At 43.5% G+C, this 23,137-nt stretch overlaps 1 protein-coding gene across 6 annotated transcripts in view; it reads left to right on the top strand.

Moving 5' to 3' along the window:
• LOC110526723 (aryl-hydrocarbon receptor nuclear translocator 2) overlaps positions 1-23,137 on the top strand; it is a 111,021-nt gene that overhangs the window by 13,514 nt on the left and 74,370 nt on the right. Inside the window, exons 4-8 of one of the 6 annotated variants that reach the window (XM_036981217.1) lie at positions 304-354; positions 4,941-5,142; positions 5,430-5,462; positions 6,033-6,246; positions 23,012-23,114. In XM_036981217.1, the coding sequence (XP_036837112.1) occupies positions 304-354; positions 4,941-5,142; positions 5,430-5,462; positions 6,033-6,246; positions 23,012-23,114 (603 nt within the window). Of the gene's footprint in view, positions 1-303; positions 355-4,928; positions 5,143-5,429; positions 5,463-6,032; positions 6,247-23,011; positions 23,115-23,137 lie in introns of all 6 variants that reach the window. The other 5 variants (XM_036981216.1, XM_036981220.1, XM_036981219.1 and 2 more) reach the window with 5 other exon arrangements.

Genomic DNA, 23,137 nt, shown 5'->3' with positions numbered 1-23,137 from the left:
GTGTTCAGGCTACTGTGTTTAGAATACTGTTCTCAGTCTACTGTTCTCAGGCTACTGTGTTCAGGCTACTGTGTTAGGGTGTGGTCAGGCTACCGTGTTCAGGCTACCGTGGTCATGCTATTGTGTTAGGGTGTGGTCAGGCTACTGTGTTCAGGCTACCGTGGTCATGCTACTGTGTTAGGGTGTGGTCAGGCTACCGTGTTCAGGCTACCGTGGTCATGCTACTGTGTTCAGGTGTTTGCGTCTCAGCGAGTGGTGTCCCAGGTGTTACATGCTGTGTTTCTTCTCTGCTCCTCTCTCTAGGTATGATGATGATGATCAGATACCTGGTGATGATAAGGAGAGATATGCCAGGTAGGCCTGGCCTGCTAGAGCTCCATAGGATTTCACTGACTCACACCACCTCCCAGGGCTTGACTAAAACACTTACCTAATGTTTACAGCGGTGTCAGGTTACACCTGCTCTTTTCACCAGTGAATAAAACATGGAAATATCAGGTGTAAACTTAATTTCAAACAGTGCAGCCACGCGCTGAGTGAACTTGACCCACAGAGATGTGGAGACTTGGATAGAATACGGTCAAAAGGAAAGCCTGAATGCCCAGGGACTTTAAATGATAAGCCTAAATTCCCAGGGATTTCAGATGGAAAGCCTAAATGCCCAGGGATTTCAGATGGAAAGCCTAAATTCCCAGGGATTTCAGATGGAAAGCCTAAATGCCCAGGGATTTCAGATGGAAAGCCTAAATTCCCAGGGATTTCAGATGGAAAGCCTAAATGCCCAGGGATTTCAGATGGAAAGCCTAAATGCCCAGGGATTTCAGATGGAAAGCCTAAATGCCCAGGGATTTCAAATGGAAAGCCTAAATGCCCAGGGATTTCAGATGGAAAGCCTAAATGCCCAGGGATTTCAGATGGAAAGTCTAAATGCCCAGGGATTTCAGATGGAAAGCCTAAATGCCCAGGGATTTCAGATGGAAAGCCTAAATGCCCAGGGATTTCAGATGGAAAGCCTAAATTCCCAGGGATTTCAGATGGAAAGCCTCAATTCCCAGGGATTTCAGATGGAAAGCCTAAATTCCCAGGGATTTCAGATGGAAAGCCTCAATTCCCAGGGATTTCAGATGGAAAGCCTAAATTCCCAGGGATTTCAGATGGAAAGCCTAAATGCCCAGGGATTTCAGATGGAAAGCCTCAATTCCCAGGGATTTCAGATGGAAAGCCTAAATGCCCAGGGATTTCAGATGGAAAGCCTAAATTCCCAGGGATTTCAGATGGAAAGCCTAAATGCCCAGGGACTTCAAGTAAATTCAAAAATCAATCAAAGCTCCCCTAGTTTATATTAGTAACTCTGAATACAAACCTACTTTTCAAAATTGTCAATTTATTAATCTAATGTTTTATTCATCATTCATCTTCATAATGTATTTATGCCACCAGACCTGCTATGGAAATGACGGTTGTGTCCCAAATGGCTCCCTATTCAGTTAGTGCTGACTCAAAAAGGGCTTGTATGGAAACCTCACCCTATTCAGGTAGTACTGACTCAAAAAGGGCTTGTATGGAAACCTCACCTATTTGGGACATTAGAAATACAGTGCCTTCAGAAAGTATTCACACCCCTGGACTTTTTCCATATTTTGTTGTGTTACAGCCTGAATTTAAATTGATTCAATTTAGATGTTTTTGTCACTGTCCTACACACAATACCTCATAATGTCGAAGTGTTTACAAATGAATTACAAATGAAAATCTGAAATGTCTTGAGTCAAGAAGTATTCAAGCCCTTTGTTATGCAAGCCTAAGTAAATTCAGGAGGAAACATTTGTCACAAGTTGTATGGACTCACTCTGTCTGCAATAATAGTGTTTAACTTCTCTAGGGGGTGTGGGACAGTAGCGTCCCACCTGGCCAACATCCAGTGAAATTGCAGAGCGACAAGTTTAAATGACTATAATTACTATATATTTAACTTTCATGAAATCACAATTGTAATACATCAAAATAAAGCTTAACTTGTTGTTAATCCAGCCGCCGTGTCATATTTCAAAAAGGCTTTACGGTGAAAGCAAACCATGCGATTATCTAAGGACAGCACTCAGCACACAAAACATTACATACAGTAACCAGACAAGTAGATTAGTCACAAAAGTTAGAAATAGCAATAAAATGAATCACTTACCTTTGATGATCTTTGTATGGTTGCACTCACAAGACTCCCAGTTACACAATAAATGTTTGTTTTGTTCGATAAAATCCCTCTTTATATCCAAAAACCTAATTTTTTTTGGCGCGTTTTGTTCTGTAATCCAACTGCTCAAATCCGGTCACAAGAGGCAGTTGAAAATTCCAAATAGTATCTGTAAAGTTCGTAGAAACATGTCAAACAATGTTTATAATTAATCCTCAGGTTGTTTTTAGCCTAAATAATCGATAATATTTCAACCGGAAAATAGTGTCATCAATATAAAAGAAGAACAAGAAAGGTGCGCTCTCGGTCGCGCGCAGGAAACCGCTCTGGGGACATCCCACTATCCACGAACTCAAAGTTGTCATTCTCTCTCATTTTTCTGAATAAAAGCCTGAAACAATGTCTAAAGACCGTACTAGAGTACTAGTGGAAGCCATAAGGAACGGAATCTGGGTCCTATCCCTTTAAAAAGGTGGATAGGCTTTCATTGGAAAAACAGCCATTTAAAATAATGGCACTTCCTGGATAGATTTTCCTCAAGTTTTCATCTGCCATTTCAGTTCTGTTATACTCACAGGCATTATTTTAACAGTTCTAGAAACGTTGGAGTGTTTTCTATCCAAATCTACTAATTATATGCATATCCTAGCTTCTGGGCCTGAGTAGCAGGCAGTTTATTTTGGGCATGCTTTTCATCCGGAGGTGAAAATAGTGCCCCCTACCCTAGTGAGGTTAACATGATTTTGGAATGACTACCTCTGTACCCCACACATACAATTTTCTGTAAGGTCCCTCAGTCGAGACATCAATTTCAAATACAGATTCAATCACAAGACCACAGAGGTTTTCCAATGCCTAGCAAAGAAGGGCATCTATTGGTATGTGGGTAAAAAAGAAAGTAGATATTGAAAATTCCTTTGGGCGTGTTGGAGTTATTCATTACACTTTAGATGGTATATCAATACACCCAGTCACTACAAAGACACAGGCGTCCTTCCTAACTCAGTTGCCAGAGAGGAAGGAAACCGCTCAGCGATTTCACCATGAGGCCAATGGTGACTTTAAAACAGTTAGTTTAAAACTAAGGATGGATCAACAACATTGCAGTTACTCCACAATACTAACCTAACTGACAGAGTGAAAAGAAGGAAGCCTGTACAGAATGCAAATATTCAAAAACATGCATCCTGTTTTCAGCAAAGCAATTCAAATGTCCTGCATACAAAGTGCTGCATACAAAGTGTCACGTTTGGGGCAAATCCAATACAACACATTACTGAGTACCACAACATATTTTCAAGCATAGTGGTGGCTGCATCATGTTATGGGTATGCTTGTAATGTTTAAGGACTATGGAATTTTTCAGGATAAAAAAATAAACTGAATGGAGCTAAGCACAGCCAAAATCCTAGAGGAAAACCTAGTTAAGGCTCCTTTCCAACAGACACTGGGAGAGGAATTCAACTTTCAGAAGGACAATAACCTAAAACACAAGGCCACATCTACAATAGAGTTGCTTACCAAGAAGACAGTGAATGTTCCTGAGTGGCTGAGTTAGTTTTCACTTAAATCTGCTTGAAAATCTATGACAAGACCTCAAAATGGTTGTCTAGCAATGATCAATAACCAATTTGACAGAGCTTGAAGAACTTGGGCAAATGTTTCACAATCCAGGTGTAGAAAGCTCTGAGAGGTTTATCCAGAAAGACTCACAGCTGTAATCGCTGCAAGGGGTGAGTGTAACATGTATTGACTCATTGGGTTGAATACTTATCTAAGTATATTAGTGTTTTATTTGACACATTTTTGACCTTACCAAGTATTTTGTCTAGATCTTTGAAAAACATTACAATTAAATTCATTTGAATCCCACTTTGTAACAACGTAATGTTGTAAAAGTCAAGGGGTGTGAATACTTTCTGAAGGCAATGTATGTTATTCACACATGACGTTCATGATCAAATAAATGAACATAGAATTTGAGGACCTGTCCATCCGTAGCTCAGAGATTGTGTTCTGGTCTGCTGTGTTCTTTAATCCCTGTATGTTCTTTATGTCCTCAGAAGACAAACTCAAACGCTGAAAAGCAACTGAATAACTTCTCTTCTCCTAACTTCCCTTTAGTCTTCTCTAGTACAGAGTATTATGGTTCTTAGAGTACGTGCACGTACTCCTATCTCCAAGAATGGCTGGCAATGAATTCAGTTTAAGTAAAAGTGTGTATCCAGCCATAGGTAGGTGTTGAACAACCAAGTTTGAAGTCGGTTCACTAGAGTTTACCTTACTGTATCAAAACTAACATGCTAAGCTTTTAACACCGAAAGTTCCAATTCAAACCAATGGAGGCGAATGATTTTGTAGGCAGCCCGTCCTGCCTAAGCACCGCTAGGGGAAACACTGGTAAATGCAGATGGTTGTCACTGGATGCTCATGTTAGAAAAAAAACTGCATTATCATGAAATCAGAATTGGGTTTAGGGTTATGGTGCATACACATCAATGCTAAAACAAATGCACAAACACACACCAAATCGGCCCACAGTACAGCCTCAAAGACCCCTTCTGTCTGTTCCATACTTTTCACTGATTTGTGAATTTTAAGATAAGAAATTATGTTTACATTTATATCCTGTCCACCGTGGCCAACCAGTGACGACCACCCCCCCCCCCCCCCCCCCCCCCTCCTGACCACCAGCGACGCCTCCCCCTATGTGTCTAAATCCTCCTCTCTGTTCCAGAGAGAACCACAGCGAGATAGAGCGGCGTCGCCGTAACAAGATGACCCAGTACATCACGGAGCTGTCGGACATGGTGCCCACCTGCAGCGCTCTGGCCCGCAAGCCAGACAAACTGACTATCCTCCGCATGGCCGTGTCCCACATGAAGTCCATGAGAGGGACCGGGAACACGTCCACTGACGGGGCGTACAAGCCCTCCTTCCTGACCGAACAGGTATTATAGGTGGGGGTGACGATGGCCGCGTTCCAGGCTGACTACATTGCAGACAACTACCAGCTAACTGCATCGTATGATATCGCAATCTGATAACCCAACTGCGCTGTCGATGAAATGGCACACGACCATTTGGTTGAGGCCATGCAATGACTGCAATGTAGTCGGCCTGGAACACGACCAATGTGTGTGTGTTTTGTGGGTGGGTTGGTCATGGGGGCTGATGTGCGCGTATCTGTGTGTGTGTGCGTTTTGCGTGTGTGTGTGTGTCTGTGTGAGTAATTTAGCAGGGTCTACAAACCCTCCTCCTCAGCAAACAGGTAATAATAAAACAACTTTATTTGTATAGCACATTTCATACAGAGACCGCAACTCAAGGTGCTGTACATAATAAAATAGTAATAATAGTCATTAAAAAGTAAACAATAAAAATACAAAGTAACATAAAAGGCAATAAGAGCAGCATAATATGATCAAAATGAATACAAACACATAGGAATTAGAGATGAAAAAAAAGTACATAAATAAACTAGTACAAAGCCAAACTGAAAAGGTGAGTCTATGAATTGGTTTTGTTCTATTCTCTTTGACTCTGCATTTGGGTTCTGTACGTTGGGTCTGCACATCTGTGCAGCTCTACAAATGATATCCGCTGACACAATTTCCTGTCAGCATATTGATCTTATCAATTTGAAATAAATAAAGCTTTTGCAGGCTGTCTGTCATGTCCCCTGCCTCTGCCCTTGGCGTGTGTGTCTGTTTGTCCCGGATTTTCACCAATGGTATGTCAATCAATACTGCATATCCCTCATCTTTACTGTGACGTGTGTCTGCTCTGCCGTCACACACGTGTGTGTGTTCTGTTTCTCTTTTCTCCTCTCGTCTAATAGGAGTTGAAGCACCTCATCCTGGAGGCGGCCGACGGCTTCCTGTTTGTGGTCGCCGCGGAGACGGGCCGCGTGATCTACGTGTCTGACTCGGTGACGCCGGTGCTCAACCACCCGCAGTCGGAGTGGTTTGGCAGCACGCTGTATGAACAGGTGCATCCTGACGACGTGGACAAGTTGCGGGAACAGCTCAGCACCTCAGAGAATTCCATGACAGGTAGGAATACTGCTATATACATTGATATTCCCTAGTGAAAGCTATGTTGGTTCGCAGTACTGTTCAGGAATACTGCTATACACATTGATATTCCCTAGTGAAAGCTATGTTGGTTCGCAGTATTGTTCAGGAATACTGCTATACACATTGATATTCCCTAATGAAAGCTATGTTGGTTCGCAGTACTGTTCAGGAATACTGCTATATACATTGATATTCCCTAGTGAAAGATATGTTGGTTCGCAGTACTGTTCAGGAATACTTCTATACACATTGATATTCCCTAGTGAAAGATATGTTGGTTTGCAGTACTGTTCAGGAATACTTCTATACACATTGATATTCCCTAGTGAAAGCTATGTTGGTTCTCAGTACTGTTCAGGAATACTGCTATACACATTGATATTCCCTAGTGAAAGCTATGTTGGTTCTCAGTACTGTTCAGGAATACTGCTATACACATTGATATTCCCTAGTGAAAGCTATGTTGGTTCTCAGTACTGTTCAGGAATACTGCTATACACATTGATATTCCCTAGTGAAAGCTATGTTGGTTCTCAGTACTGTTCAGGAATACTGCTATACACATTAATATTCCCTAATGAAAGCTATGTTGGTTCGCAGTACTGTTCAGGAATACTGCTATACACATTGATATTCCCTAGTGAAAGCTATGTTGGTTCGCAGTATTGTTCAGGAATACTGCTATACACATTGATATTCTCTAGTGAAAGCTATGTTGGTTCGCAGTACTGTCCAGGAATACTGCTACATTCCAAATCAAATCAAATTTTATTTGTCACATACACATGGTTAGCAGATGTTAATGCGAGTGTAGCGAAATGCTTGTGCTTCTAGTTCCGACAATGCAGTAATAACCAACAAGTAATCTAACTAACAATTCCAAAACTACTGTCTTGTACACAGTGTAAGGGGATAAAGAATATGTACATAAGGATATATGAATGAGTGATGGTACAGAGCAGCATAGGCAAGATACAGTAGATGGTATCGAGTACAGTATATATATGAGATGAGTATGTAAACAAAGTGGCATAGTTAAAGTGGCTAGTGATACATGTATTACATAAGGATACAGTCGATGATATAGAGTACAGTATATACGTATGCATATGAGATGAATAATGTAGGGTAAGTAACATTATATAAGGTAGCATTGTTTAAAGTGGCTAGTGATATATTTACATCATTTCCCATCAATTCCCATTATTAAAGTGGCTGGAGTTGAGTCAGTGTCAGTGTGTTGGCAGCAGCCACTCAATGTTAGTGGTGGCTGTTTAACAGACTGATGGCCTAGAGATAGAAGCTGTTTTTCAGTCTCTCGGTCCCAGCTTTGATGCACCTGTAATGACCTCGCCTTCTGGATGATAGCGGGGTGAACAGGCAGTGGCTCGGGTGGTTGATGTCCTTGATGATCTTTATGGCCTTCCTGTGACATCGGGTGGTGTAGGTGTCCTGGAGGGCAGGTAGTTTGCCCCCGGTGATGCGTTGTGCAGACCTCACTACCCTCTGGAGAGCCTTACGGTTGAGGGCGGAGCAGTTGCCGTACTAGGCGGTGATACAGCCCGCCAGGATGCTCTCGATTGTGCATCTGTAGAAGTTTGTGAGTGCTTTTGGTGACAAGCCAAATTTCTTCAGCCTCCTGAGGTTGTAGAGGCGCTGCTGCGCCTTCTTCACAATGCTGTCTGTGTGAGTGGACCAATTCAGTTTGTCTGTGATGTGTATGCCGAGGAACTTAAAACTTGCTACCCTCTCCACTACTGTTCCATCGATGTGGATAGGGGGGTGTTCCCTCTGCTGTTTCCTGAAGTCCACAATCATCTCCTTAGTTTTGTTGACGTTGAGTGTGAGGTTATTTTCCTGACACCACACTCCGAGGGCCCTCACCTCCTCCCTGTAGGCCGTCTCGTCGTTGTTGGTAATCAAGCCTACCACTGTTGTGTCGTCCGCAAACTTGATGATTGAGTTGGAGGCGTGCGTGGCCACGCAGTCGTGGGTGAACAGGGAGTACAGGAGAGGGCTCAGAATGCACCCTTGTGGGGCCCCAGTGTTGAGGATCAGCGGGGAGGAGATGTTGTTGCCTACCCTCACCACCTGGGGGCGGCCCGTCAGGAAGTCCAGTACCCAGTTGCACAGGGCGGGGTCGAGACCCAGGGTCTCGAGCTTGATGACGAGCTTGGAGGGTACTATGGTGTTGAATGCCGAGCTGTAGTCAATGAACAGCATTCTCACATAGGTATTCCTCTTGTCCAGATGGGTTAGGGCGGTGTGCAGTGTGGTTGAGATTGCATCGTCTGTGGACCTATTTGGGCGGTAAGCAAATTGGAGTGGGTCTAGGGTGTCAGGTAGGGTGGATGTGATATGGTCCTTGACTAGTCTCTCAAAGCACTTCATGATGACGGAAGTGAGTGCTACGGGGCGGTAGTTGTTTAGCTCAGTTACCTTAGCTTTCTTGGGAACAGGAACAATGGTGGCCCTCTTGAAGCATGTGGGAACAGCAGACTGGTATAGGGATTGATTGAATATGTCCGTAAACACACCGGCCAGCTGGTCTGCGCATGCTCTGAGGGCGCGGCTGGGGATGCCGTCTGGGCCTTTCCCTAGTGAAAGCTATGTTGGTTCGCAAGTACTGTTCAGGAATACTGCTATACACATTGATATTCCCTAATGAAAGCTATGTTGGTTCGCAGTACTGTTCAGGAATACTGCTATACACATTGATATTCCCTAATGAAAGCTATGTTGGTTCGCAGTACTGTTCAGGAATACTGCTATACACATTAATATTCCCTAATGAAAGCTATGTTGGTTCGCAGTACTGTTCAGGAATACTGCTATACACATTGATATTCCCTAGTGAAAGATATGTTGGTTCGCAGTACTGTTCAGGAATACTGCTATACACATTGATATTCCCTAGTGAAAGCTATGTTGGTTCGCAGTACTGTTCAGGAATACTGCTATACACATTGATATTCCCTAGTGAAAGCTATGTTGGTTCTCAGTACTGTTCAGGAATACTGCTATACACATTGATATTCCCTAGTGAAAGCTATGTTGGTTCGCAGTACTGTTCAGGAATACTGCTATACACATTGATATTCTCTAGTGAAAGCTATGTTGGTTCGCAGTACTGTTCAGGAATACTGCTATACATATTGATATTCCCTAGTGAATGTTTTGTCTTAAATGTTTTGTCTTCACCCTCTGAATGGTACACATAAACAATCCATCTCAATTGTCGCAAGGCTTAAAAATCCTTCTTTATCCTGTCTCCTCCCCTTCATCTACACTGATTTGAAGTGGATTTAACAAGTGGGATCAATAAGGGATCATATCTTTCACCTGGTTTCACCTAGTCAGTGTATGTCATGGAAAGGGCAGGTGTTCCTAATGTTTTGTACGCTCCGTGTATAATGCAGCACTACAACTCTGATGGAATTCCATGCCCGGATGCCCAACTCACGCCGATGCACTCCCAGTTGAAGGAAGGTTAGTGAGCCCCTGGCGGGCAAAATAAATGCTACAAATACAACATAAAAACAAACCACATCACCTTCAACAACTGGGAGGAAACTGTGCTCAACAGACACAACTGGGAGGAAACCATGCTCAACAGACACAACTGGAAGGAAACCATGCTCAACAGACACAGCTGGGAGGAAACTGTGCTAAACAGACACAACTGGGAGGAAGCCAGCACGGTTTCCTCCCAGTTGTGTCTGTTCGCGCTGAACCACGCTAAACAGACACGACTGGGAAGAAACCGCTAAACAGACACAACTGGGAGGAAACCGTGCTAAACAGACACGACTGGGAGGAAACCGTGCTGAACAGACACGACTGGGAGGAAACCGCTAAACAGACACGACTGGGAGGAAACCGCTAAACAGACACGACTGGGAGGAAACCGTGCTAAACAGACACGACTGGGAGGAAACCATGCTAAACAGACACGACTGGGAGGAAACCGTGCTAAACAGACACGACTGGGAGGAAACCGCTAAACAGACACGACTGGGAGGAAACCGTGCTAAACAGACACAACTGGGAGGAAACCGTGCTAAAGAGACACGACTGGGAGGAAACCGTGCTAAACAGACACGACTGGGAGGAAACCGTGCTAAACAGACACGACTGGGAGGAAACCGTGCTAAACAGACACGACTGGGAGGAAACCGTGCTAAACAGACACAACTGGGAGGAAACAGTGCTAAACAGACACAACTGGGAGGAAACCGTGCTGAACAGACACAACTGGGAGGAAACCGTGCTGAACAGACACAACTGGAGAGAAAAACATTTAGATAGTGATGGTCCCATCCTGTTCTATACCCAACTCTCTGACATAGTGACGGTCCCATCCTGTTCTATACCCAACTCTCTGACATAGTGATGGTCCCATCCTGTTCTATACCCAACTCTCTGACATAGTGACGGTCCCATCCTGTTCTATACCCAACTCTCTGACAGATAGTGATGGTCCCATCCTGTTTTATTCCAACTCTCTGACAGATAGTGACAGTACCATCCTGTTCTATACCCAACTCTCTGACAGATAGTGACAGTCCCATCCTGTTCTATACCAACTCTCTGACAGATAGTGACAGTCCCATCCTGTTCTATACCCAACTCTCTGACAGATAGTGACAGTCCCATCCTGTTCTATACCCAACTCTCTGACAGATAGTGACAGTCCCATCTTGTTCTATACCCAACTCTCTGACAGATAGTGACAGTCCCATCCTGTTCTATACCCAACTCTCTGACAGATAGTGACAGTCCCATCCTGTTCTATACCCAACTCTCTGACAGATAGTGACAGTCCCATCCTGCTCTATTCCCAACTCTCTGACAGATAGTGACAGTCCCATCTTGTTCTATACCCAACTCTCTGACAGATAGTGACAGTCCCATCCTGTTTTATTCCAACTCTCTGACAGATAGTGACAGTCCCATCCTGTTCTATACCCAACTCTCTGACAGATAGTGACAGTCCCATCCTGCTCTATTCCCAACTCTCTTGACGGCTCCCATGGTCCTCACTCTTATTCTCATTCCCAGAAGTCTGTGACAGATTCTTTTGCATCCTATAAAGGGAAAGGGGAATACCTAGTAAGTTCCACAACTGAATGCATTCAACTGAAATATGTCTTCCGCATTAAACCCAACCCCTCTGAATATAGCTCAGTAAGCCGTACTTTAGCTATGGAATTCTACTCTAAACTGTTTCATCAATAGTTAAGATAGTTAAGACCTCTCTGGTTAGGATGACTAACAAGAATGACTGTTTCCCTGCCTGGAAGAAAGGTGTGCGTCCATAGGACACTGTATTGTATCTGACTAGGAGGGATACACTGTCCACTAGAGGGCACTGTAGCCATGTGAATACCACCATCAATCTGTCCTCACATAGACTCTACAGCCCCTCTTCTGAATCTAACGGTCCACAACACACAAGCATCACACACTCTTCTCTCCCTCTGGAGAACATCGAGGACGCACACGCTTAGAGACTCACACTTTGATACACACACTTACACACACGTGCCCTTTGAAGTCAGTCAGAGCATTAGAGCCTTGGCTCATTGTGAAACCTAGTGTAACTAAACTAACTATGTTTTCTTCTGTCTGGCCTTCTTTTTCCCCCTGTTTTGTAGTTGATGTAAATGTGTGTGTGTGTGTGTTAGCGTTAGCCTGCCTGCCTGTATGTGCATGATTAGAATCAAGTGTGTTTGCCAGCTCGCTGACAGAGAGAGACCAGACAGATCAGTTCAGTCTACTGTTGTTTTGTTTGGAGCAGTTGTTGCTGTCGGCAGCTTAGTGATGGAGCAGTTGTTGCTGTCGGCAGCTTAGTGATGGAGCAGTTGTTGCTGTCTGCAGCTTAGTGATGGAGCAGTTGTTGCTGTCGGCAGCTTAGTGATGGAGCAGTTGTTGCTGTCGGCAGCTTAGTGATGGAGCAGTTGTTGCTGTCGGCAGCTTAGTGATGGAGCAGTTGTTGCTGTCGGCAGGTTAGTGATGGAGCAGTTGTTGCTGTCGGCAGCTTAGTGATGGAGCAGTTGTTGCTGTCGGCAGCTTAGTGATGGAGCAGTTGTTGCTGTCGGCAGCTTAGTGATGGAGCAGTTGTTGCTGTCGGCAGCTTAGTGATGGAGCAGTTGTTGCTGTCGGCAGCTTAGTGATGGAGCAGTTGTTGCTGTCGGCAGCTTAGTGATGGAGCAGTTGTTGCTGTCGGCAGCTTAGTGATGGAGCAGTTGTTGCTGTCGGCAGCTTAGTGATGGAGCAGTTGTTGCTGTCGGCAGCTTAGTGATGGGAGTCATAGTGATGGGAAGAGAAGGTTGTTGAGGAGGTCAATTCAGGTCAATAACTCCTTATTTCTCCCATAAGGACCAATGGTACATTTTGGCCACTCAAAAAAATGTACAACAAAAAAAATCTAATGTATCTATCATTGTGTACAATGTGATGTGTTAGCATATGTAATACATGTCAGTACATGGTTATGGTCGTTGATAGGACTGTTAGGGGTTATCCAGGGTTATAAGAGGTTTTCAGACCTCAAGTAGTCATGTTTGCAACAGAAGGCGTGGGTGGGACATGTACTCATCTCTAATAATGTTCAGTAAACTTTGGTTTTGGAGTGGGAGTGAGACAGTAATGTGAAATTCAATTGAACATGATTTCCCAAATGGTACTCTTTTCCCTATGAAGTGCACTACTTTTGACACAAGTCCTATGGGCCCTGGTCAAAGCTAGTGCACTAGATATGGAATAGGATGCCATTTGGGATGCAGGCTTTCCGAGTTCCCCCTCATCTGTTCTGAGCCGCCCCATGTAAAACTGCTGACATTTCTCCTCCGCTCTGACACACACGGATGTTCCCGTCGCCTCCCAAACCACACGTCTCAGATTAACACTGATTGCTGCACAGGGGTAGAATATACTCCCCTGAAATGGGAACGTTTAACTGATTTCATCTCCTAGCTGGTGTCTTCTCAGTGTAGCCTGATCATTTGTCCTGGAGTGGAAAACAGCTCCAGATAAAATATTTAGCCTGCATCAGCCCCTGATCAGCCTGTGATTAGCCTCATGTTTCACTGTGATTGAGTGAGCCCGGTTACTCCTCCCACACCCTCGCATGACTAATGAGCTGTTTGCATGCCGAGGTTACTGATTGGACGAGCATGCATATTATATGAATAGGGATTGGACCAGGCCCGAAAGTGAATGAGGACCCGCTGGCAAAGTGAGAGATGAAATGCTTCAACCTCCATTCCGTCTGTCGGTGTGAGGGTGGGATGGAAAGGGGGGTGGAGTGGTAGGTATACAGTTGGATTCACTTCACATGGCTTCACTCTGAGTTTAGTCTGTCAGAAAGAGATGGGGAGAGATGGATTCTCATCCATCGTATAAAGATGAAAGGATGGACAGATGTAGAGGGCTGGATAGAGGATGAAGGGATGGATAGAGGATGAAGGGATGGATAGAGGATGAAGGGATGGATAGAGGATGACGGGATGGCTAGAGGATGAAGGGATGGATGACAGGATGGATAGAGGATGAAGGGATGGATAGAGGATGAAGGGATGGATAGAGGATGAAGGGATGGATGACGGGATGGATAGAGGATGAAGGGATGGATAGAGGATGAAGGGATGGATGACGGGATGGATAGAGGATGAAGGGATGGATAGAGGGATGAAGGGATGGATAGAGGGATGAAGGGATGAAGGGATGGATAGAGGGATGAAGGGATGGATAGTGGATGAAGGGCTGGATAGAGAGGGATGAAGGGATGGATAGAGGGAGGATAGCGGATGAAGGGATGAATAGCGGATGAAGGGATGGATAGAGATGGATGAAGGGATAGAGGATGAAGGGAGGGATAGAGATGGATGAAGGGATAGAGGATGAAGGGAGGGATAGTGGATGAACGGAGGGATAGAGGAGGGATAGTTGTCTACGTGTAGTCTCTGGGTCCTGTCTGGATAATGAAACTACATGTAGCCTCAGCCTCTGGGTCCTTTCAGGATAATGCACACTGACTCTGAAGTATTTGTTTTCACTCTACTTTTGTGTGTGTGTGTGTGTGTGTGTGTGTGTGTGTGTCAGGGTTTCTGTTTGAAAAATGTGGCACGGGACATAGACAAAGTTCCTTTGTCCAGTGTCTGTGTTCTTTTGGCCATCTTAATCTTTGTGTTTGTTTTATTGGCTTTTTCTTTGCAACTCTGCCTAGAAAGCCAGCATCCCGGAGTCGCCTCTTCACTGTTGACGTTGAGACTGGTGTTTTGTGGGTACTATTTAATGAAGCTGCCAGTTGAGAACTTGTGAGGCGTCTGTTTCTCAGCTAGACACTCTAATGTACTTGTCCTCTTGCTCAGTTGTGCACCGGAGCTTCCCACTCCTCTTTCTATTCTGGTTAGAGTCAGTTTGCGCTCTTCTGTGAAGGGAGTAGTACACAGTGTTGTACAAGATCTTCAATTTCATGGAATAGCCTTCATTTAAGAAGAAAGTTATTTGTTTCTGGCCATTTTGAGCCTGTAATCGAACCCACAAATGCTGATGCTCCAGATACTCAACTAGTCTAAAGAAGGCCAGTTTTATTGCTTCTTTAATCAGAACAACAGTTTTCAGCTCTGCTAACATAATTGCAAAAGGGTTTTCTAATGATCAATTAGCCTTTTAAAATGATAAACTTGGATTAGCTAACACAACGTGCCATTGATTCTTCAAAGTTGCCACCCTTTGCCTTATTGACAGCTTGGCATTCTCTCAACCAGCTTCACGAGGTAGTCACCTGGAATGCATTTCAATTAACAGGTGTGCCCTGTTAAAAGTTCATTTGTGGAATTTCTTTCCTCAATGCTTTCGAGCCAATCAGTTGTGTTGTGACACGGTGGGAGCGGTATACAGAAGAGAGCCCTATTTAGTCAAATAAGCAAATAAGCAAAGAGAAACAGTCCATCATTACTTGAAGACATGAAGGTCAGTCAATCTGTAAAATCCCAAGAACTTTCAAAGTTTCTTCAAGTGCAGTCGCAAAAACCATCAAGCACTATGATGAAACTGAGGACCGCCAAAGGAAAGGAAGGCCCACAGTTACCTCTGCTGCAGAGGATAAGTTCATTAGAGTTAACTGCATCTTAGATTGCAGCTCAAATAAATGCTTCACAGAGTTCAAGTAACAGAAACATCTCAACATCAACTGTTCAGAGGAGACTGTGTGAATCAGGCCTTCATGGTTGAAACCACTACTAAAGGACACAAATAATAAGAAGAGACTTGCTTGGTCCAAGAAACACGAGCAATGGACATTAGACCGCTGGAAATCGGTCCTTTGGCCTGATGAGTCCAAATTTGCAATTTTTGGTTCCAACCGCTGTGTCTTTGTGGAGCGCAGAGTAGGTGAACGGATGATCGCCTTATGTGTGGTTCCCACCGTGAAGCATGGAGGAGGAGGTGTGGGGGTGCTTTGCTGGTGACACTGTCAGTGATTTATTTAGAATTCAAGGCACACTTAACCTGCATGGCTACCACAGCATTCCGCAGCGATATTCTATCCCATCTGGTTTGCGCATAGTGGGACTATCATTTTGTTTTTCAACAGGACAATGACCCAAAACACACCTGTAAGGGCTATTTTACCACGAAGGAGAGTGATGGAGTGCTGCATCAGATGACCTGGCTTCCACAATCACCTGACCTCAACCCAATTGAGATGGTTTGGGATGAGTTGGACCGCGGAGTGAAGGAAAAGCAGCCAAGAAGTGCTCAGCACGTGGGAACTCCTTCAAGACTGTTTGAAAAGCATTCCAGGTGAAGCTGGTTGAGAGAATGCCAAGAGTGTGCAAAGCTGTCATCAAGGCAAAGGGTGGCTACTTTGAAGAATCACAAATATAAAATATATTTTTGGTTACTGCATGATTCCATGTGTTATTTCATAGTTTTGATGTCTTCGCTATTATTCTACAATGTAGAAAAAAGTAAAGAAAACCCCTTGAATGAATAGGTGTGTCCAAACTTTTGACTGGCACTGTGTGTGTGGCTTATAATAAAATCTATATATATACAAAAAAATATATGGGGGATTGGAAACGATGCAGACAATTACATGTATGGAAGCTACAATCTATCTACATTTTTAAAGTTTTTCTACCCCCCCCAATAATAAACACTTATAGATCAAATGTATTTCCGTCAACTGGTATTTCCATTAATGAATAGGCAAAGAACCATTATTTTTGCTTTTGCTTTGCTTTTTATTCCTGTTTATTGGCCGGCGCCAGTTTTATTTATCTGCTTTTCATATTACCAACTAATGGAAACCCTGGGTGTGTAGGTGTGTGCATATTTTGTGAATCTACGTCAAATACATGCATGTTTGTGTGTGAAACCAACCAAGTCAAGACAGCTGGCTCTACTCTTCCAGAACCATGATTAAATATTACGTGTATAACAAACTTCTAAACCTCCCTTCTCGGTAAATGATGATTGTACTTCCACTTTGCATGGGAAGCTACTGTTTAGCAGTTGGCAGCAACTTAACTCTATGTAGTTGGTGGGTCTTGGTCTAAACTCCCAGGGTCCATACTTACGACATTGCATGTCTCTTGATTTAAACCAGTGGTAACGCGACCTAGGCATGCAGTTTGATTTCCCGTAACAATAGTTGTTCTCCATATTAGGACGTGATCAGGTATATCTTCAACAATTCTGTGCTCGTCATTCCTTGACATTAAAGCTGCAATATGTAACTTTTTGGGCGACCTGACCAAATTCACATAGAAATCTGAGTTATAGATCTCATTTAAAGTCTAAGAAGCAGTAGACCTGTTCTATGTCCACTATTTCTATGCTTGCAGTTCTAAAGTTTTGTTTTTGCATCTTTAGCGTTTGGTTTTGTACAGCAGCTTTAAACAGCTGAAAATACAATCTTTTTTTGTTATAGAAAATATATTTCAGAGGTTTAGATTGTACAATGATTCTCTACACTATACTTGATTGTTTTGTCACAAACTGAAATTAGACAAACTATTTGAATCTAGTTTTTATTTTGTTGATTGTTAGTTCTCGAAGATAATATTATTTAAATATACTGTATATAGGTCCATTATCTTTCCGACTTACTTTATATCTGACATGGCAGCTGTTGAGGACTTCAGTGGCCTGTCACTGCTTTATCTTATCTCTGAGTGTCACACTCCATAGACACACATGGTTTGACAGCACATACCGCACATTCCTTCTGTATGTGTGTACATACGTGTTTGTGTGTGGCGCACCTAGACCTTAAACAACCCCTAGCCACTACACATAGAAACACATGGTTTTTAAACTGGACGGTAGTTGGCGCACACACACATATCACCACACACACACACACACACACACATATCACCACACACATCACACACATATCACCACACACATCACACACATATCACCACACACATCACACACACACACACACACATCACACACACACACACACACACATCACACACACACACACACATCACACACACACACACACATCACACACACACACACACATCACACACACACATCACACACAGTCTTTGTTGCTCCACTTTCCTTGGATCTCCCTGGGATGCCGTCATTCCAGCTGATCGCCCTTCCTGTGTGGAGTGTATTGATCCCTTCATTTCCTCCCGCTTTCCCTGAAATCATCACTAAGTGGAGACCATCCCTGACCAATGGGGATAACACACACACACACACTATAAACGGGAGCTCAACACAAATCAACACACTAACACAGCTGATGGTGTCCAGACATGTGCAGCAGTGTTTTTCTTCTCCCTCTACCCTGCAGTGTTTCACATGGAATTAGTTCCAGGATAAACTTTACCTGTGGCGTTCAACTGACAGATGGAGAGAAGCAGAGGATAGCTTCACACATAAACACACACACATACACAGCAGCTAACCCGCCAGCTTTCCTTCTAACAAGAGAACATCTTAGTCATCTCCTCCAGACACAGCCCTGGAATTCACTGATTCAACTGATTAAACTATCACCTTGTTAAGTCATTTACCGAAACCCAAGCCCTGTGTGTGTGATGACTTCTCTCCTGTCGCCTGTTCTCTGCTGTCCTGGAAGCCCAGCCAAGCCTAACCTCCGTCAGTTACAACATGAGGTCACACAAACACAGCAGGGGAAACTCACTCTCACACAAACAAACTTGTTTGCACTTGTTGGTGTCTTAGTGTGTGGGGGTGTGTTGATCTCTCAGGGGAAATAACATATGATGTAGAAAATGTGTTCCTGGTCTGGTGTTTTGTTTGGGAAACATACCTCTACTCTCCTGTCTCTATCCTCTACATTGTACAGTGCCTTGCGAAAGAATTCGGCCCCCTTGAACTTTGCGACCTTTTGCCACATTTCAGGCTTCAAACATAAAGATATAAAACTGTATTTTTTTGTGAAGAATCAACAACAAGTGGGACACAATCATGAAGTGGAACGACATTTATTGGATATTTCAAACTTTTTTAACAAATCAAAAACTGAAAAATTGGGCGTGCAAAATTATTCAGCCCCTTTACTTTCAGTGCAGCAAACTCTCTCCAGAAGTTCAGTGAGGATCTCTGAATGATCCAATGTTGACCTAAATGACTAATGATGATAAATACAATCCACCTGTGTGTAATCAAGTCTCCGTATAAATGCACCTGCACTGTGATAGTCTCAGAGGTCCGAGGCAGGTCACACAGGCACACACCAGGCAGGTCCGAGATACTGTTGTGAAGAAGTTTAAAGCCGGATTTGGATACAAAAAGATTTCCCAAGCTTTAAACATCCCAAGGAGCACAGTGCAAGCGATAATATTGAAATGGAAGGAGTATCAGACCACTGCAAATCTACCAAGACCTGGCCGTCCCTCTAAACTTTCAGCTCATACAAGGAGAAGACTGATCAGAGATGCAGCCAAGAGGCCCGTGATCACTCTGGATGAACTGCAGAGATCTACAGCTGAGGTGGGAGACTCTGTCCATAGGACAACAATCAGTCGTATATTGCACAAATCTGGCCGTTATGGAAGAGTGGCAAGAAGAAAGCCATTTCTTAAAGATATCCATAAAAAGTGTTGTTTAAAGTTTGCCACAAGCCACCTGGGAGACACACCAAACATGTGGAAGAAGGTGCTCTGGTCAGATGAAACCAAAATTGAACTTTTTGGCAACAATGCAAAACGTTATGTTTGGCGTAAAAGCAACACAGCTGAACACACCATCCCCACTGTCAAACATGGTGGTGGCAGCATCATGGTTTGGGCCTGCTTTTCTTCAGCAGGGACAGGGAAGATGGTTAAAATTGATGGGAAGATGGATGGAGCCAAATACACGACCATTCTGGAAGAAAACCTGATGGAGTCTGCAAAAGACCTGAGACTGGGACGGAGATTTGTCTTCCAACAAGACAATGATCCAAAACATAAAGCAAAATCTACAATGGAATGGTTCAAAAATAAACATATCCAGGTGTTAGAATGGCCAAGTCAAAGTCCAGACCTGAATCCAATCGAGAATCTGTGGAAAGAACTGAAAACTGCTGTTCACAAATGCTCTCCATCCAACCTCACTGAGCTCGAGCTGTTTTGCAAGGAGGAATGGGAAAAAATGTCAGTCTCTCGATGTGCAAAACTGATAGAGACATACCCCAAGCGACTTACAGCTGTAATCGCAGCAAAAGGTGGCGATTTTTGATTTGTTAAAAAAGTTTGAAATATCCAATAAATGTCGTTCCACTTCATGATTGTGTCCCACTTGTTGTTGATTCTTCACAAAAAAATACAGTTTTATATCTTTATGTTTGAAGCCTGAAATGTGGCAAAAGGTCGCAAAGTTCAAGGGGGCCGAATACTTTCGCAAGGCACTGTAAACCATGGTAATAATACTGGTAAATAACCTCATCTCTTGTCTCAATCCTCTTCATGGTAATAATAGTGGTAAATAACCTCGTCTCCTGTCTCCATCCTCTTCATGGTAATAATACTGGTAAATAACCTCATCTCCTGTCTCCATCCTCTTCATGGTAATAATACTGGTAAATAACCTCGTCTCCTGTCTCCATCCTCTTCATGGTAATAATACTGGTAAATAACCTCATCTCCTGTCTCCATCCTCTTCATGGTAATAATAGTGGTAAATAGCCTCATCTCCTGTCTCCATCCTCTTCATGGTAATAATAGTGGTAAATAACCTCATCTCCTGTCTCCATCCTCTTCATGGTAATAATAGTGGTAAATAACCTCATCTCCTGTCTCCATCCTCTTCATGGTAATAATACTGGTAAATAACCTCATCTCCTGTCTCCATCCTCTTCATGGTAATAATACTGGTAAATAACCTCATCTCCTGTCTCCATCCTCTTCATGGTAATAATAGTGGTAAATAACCTCATCTCCTGTCTCCATCCTCTTCATGGTAATAATAGTGGTAAATAACCTCATCTCCTGTCTCCATCCTCTTCATGGTAATAATAGTGGTAAATAACCTCATCTCCTGTCTCCATCCTCTTCATGGTAATAATAGTGGTAAATAACCTCATCTCCTGTCTCCATCCTCTTCATGGTAATAATACTGGTAAATAACCTCGTCTCCTGTCTCCATCCTCTTCATGGTAATAATACTGGTAAATAACCTCATCTCCTGTCTCCATCCTCTTCATGGTAATAATAGTGGTAAATAACCTCATCTCCTGTCTCCATCCTCTTCATGGTAATAATAGTGGTAAATAACCTCATCTCCTGTCTCCATCCTCTTCATGGTAATAATAGTGGTAAATAACCTCATCTCCTGTCTCCATCCTCTTCATGGTAATAATAGTGGTAAATAACCTCATCTCCTGTCTCCATCCTCTTCATGGTAATAATAGTGGTAAATAACCTCGTCTCCTGTCTCCATCCTCTTCATGGTAATAATACTGGTAAATAACCTCATCTCCTGTCTCCATCCTCTTCATGGTAATAATACTGGTAAATAACCTCATCTCCTGTCTCCATCCTCTTCATGGTAATAATAGTGGTAAATAGCCTCATCTCCTGTCTCCATCCTCTTCATGGTAATAATAGTGGTAAATAACCTCATCTCCTGTCTCCATCCTCTTCATGGTAAACCATGGTAATAATTAAGAGGTGTGGCATATGGCTGATATACCACTGCTAAGGGCTGTTCTTATGCACAATGCAGTGCAGAGTGCCTGGACACAGCACTTAGCCTTTGTATATTGGTCACATATAAACTAGTTACCAACAAATCCAACAGTAAATATACATGTTTTATCATACCTGTTGTATACGGTATGATATACCACGGCTGTCAGCCAATAAGAATTCAGGACTCAAACCACCCAGTTTATAATGGTAAATAACCTGTGCATGTGGGTTTTAGAGAAGTGTTTCAGAGCAGTGTTGTTGTTGTTTTTTTAATCAAACCAATGGAGCTTGAAAACCTGTCAACAATCCATGAGAAACACCCTAGGAGATATGTGGTAAATCCTTTCAACATGTTCGAAACCAGAGCCTTCTAATTGGACTCCTGACCTAATTGGCCAATGATAATAGTCATATGTCATCCCAGGGCACCCAGAGCCCCAGGGAGATAATGTCTTTATCTAAACATAGTGGTCAGTCCATAGAGGTAGGAAGAGGCCTCATCTCCTACTTTAAAATGGTGGAAACCATCAATGACAATGTCCGCGCTAAGATGGGTTGTATTCGTCCAGAGCTCTCGTTCGACCTTCATGGATCAGTCTCCGGAAGAGAGGGAGCTGAGATCCTTGTATCCTCTCCAATACAAGACTGTAGCCAACACTACAATCCAGCCTTTAGCTGGGGTCAAACACTGACCGCCTCCCTCCCTTGAGGAGCCACTGCAATAATAGACCAGTATAGATGATCACATCAATGCTTTGGGAGTTTGGAGAGTTAACATTGTCTAATGCTGCATTCATTACACTAATGTTACTGGCAGGTTGTCCATATGTCCAGCTTCAACATTAAACCCCCCCACCTGTCATCAACTTTCCTTGTCAAAAGCCCCCCCCCCCCCCCCCCCCCCCGGCCTTGAATTGGCCTGTTGTGTAGTCTATAGCTGGAATGTGAATTGTGGAGAGTGTACAACGTGTTGTGTGTGTGTGCTCGCTCATACTTGTTTGTGTGTGTGTGTGTGTGTGGCTTGAATCCGCTCCTTGTCCTGCTGAATAACCTCTGGCTGGCGCTAGCTAACTCAATAGCTGTTAGCATGATCTAAGCCCCCAGTCATCTAACAAACAAATTAGTTGCAACGCAGCTCAGACTGACTGTGTGTGGAGGAGGAATTCCTCTGGATTAAAAACACTGGGGTCAGCTGGAACGGATCGCTGCAGGACACACACACACACACACACACACACAGTTTATTTGTCTGGAATTACTGTAGACATGTTTGTCCGACAGACTAGTGAGTAATGATGCAGCTAATAGTCTGAATGGGGTGAAGAGGAAGACAGACAGAGAGAGTGAAAAGGAAGAGACATTCTCTCCATTTATTACATTAGACTAAATATCAGGAATTACATTGTTTTTCCTCTCCAAACACTTAATGAGAAACGAAGGAGGGATACACCAACGAACAAAAATGTTCCTGACAGAAACGGTGGCGCAGCTCTACTCCCGGACCTCAGCATGCCACAAGGCTGTGTGTGTGAGCGTCTCTCATCTCATGTTTTCTGTCTCCTCAGGGCGTATCCTGGACCTGAAGACAGGAACAGTGAAGAAAGAAGGGCAACAGTCATCTATGAGGATGTGCATGGGCTCCAGACGATCCTTCATCTGCAGAATGAGGTGTGTCTGTGTGTCATTCCTCC

Source organism: Oncorhynchus mykiss, chromosome 6 (assembly GCF_013265735.2).
Source record: "Oncorhynchus mykiss isolate Arlee chromosome 6, USDA_OmykA_1.1, whole genome shotgun sequence".
NCBI classification, from domain to species: Eukaryota; Metazoa; Chordata; class Actinopteri; order Salmoniformes; family Salmonidae; genus Oncorhynchus; species Oncorhynchus mykiss.
This window is presented reverse-complemented; position numbering and strand designations above follow the sequence as displayed.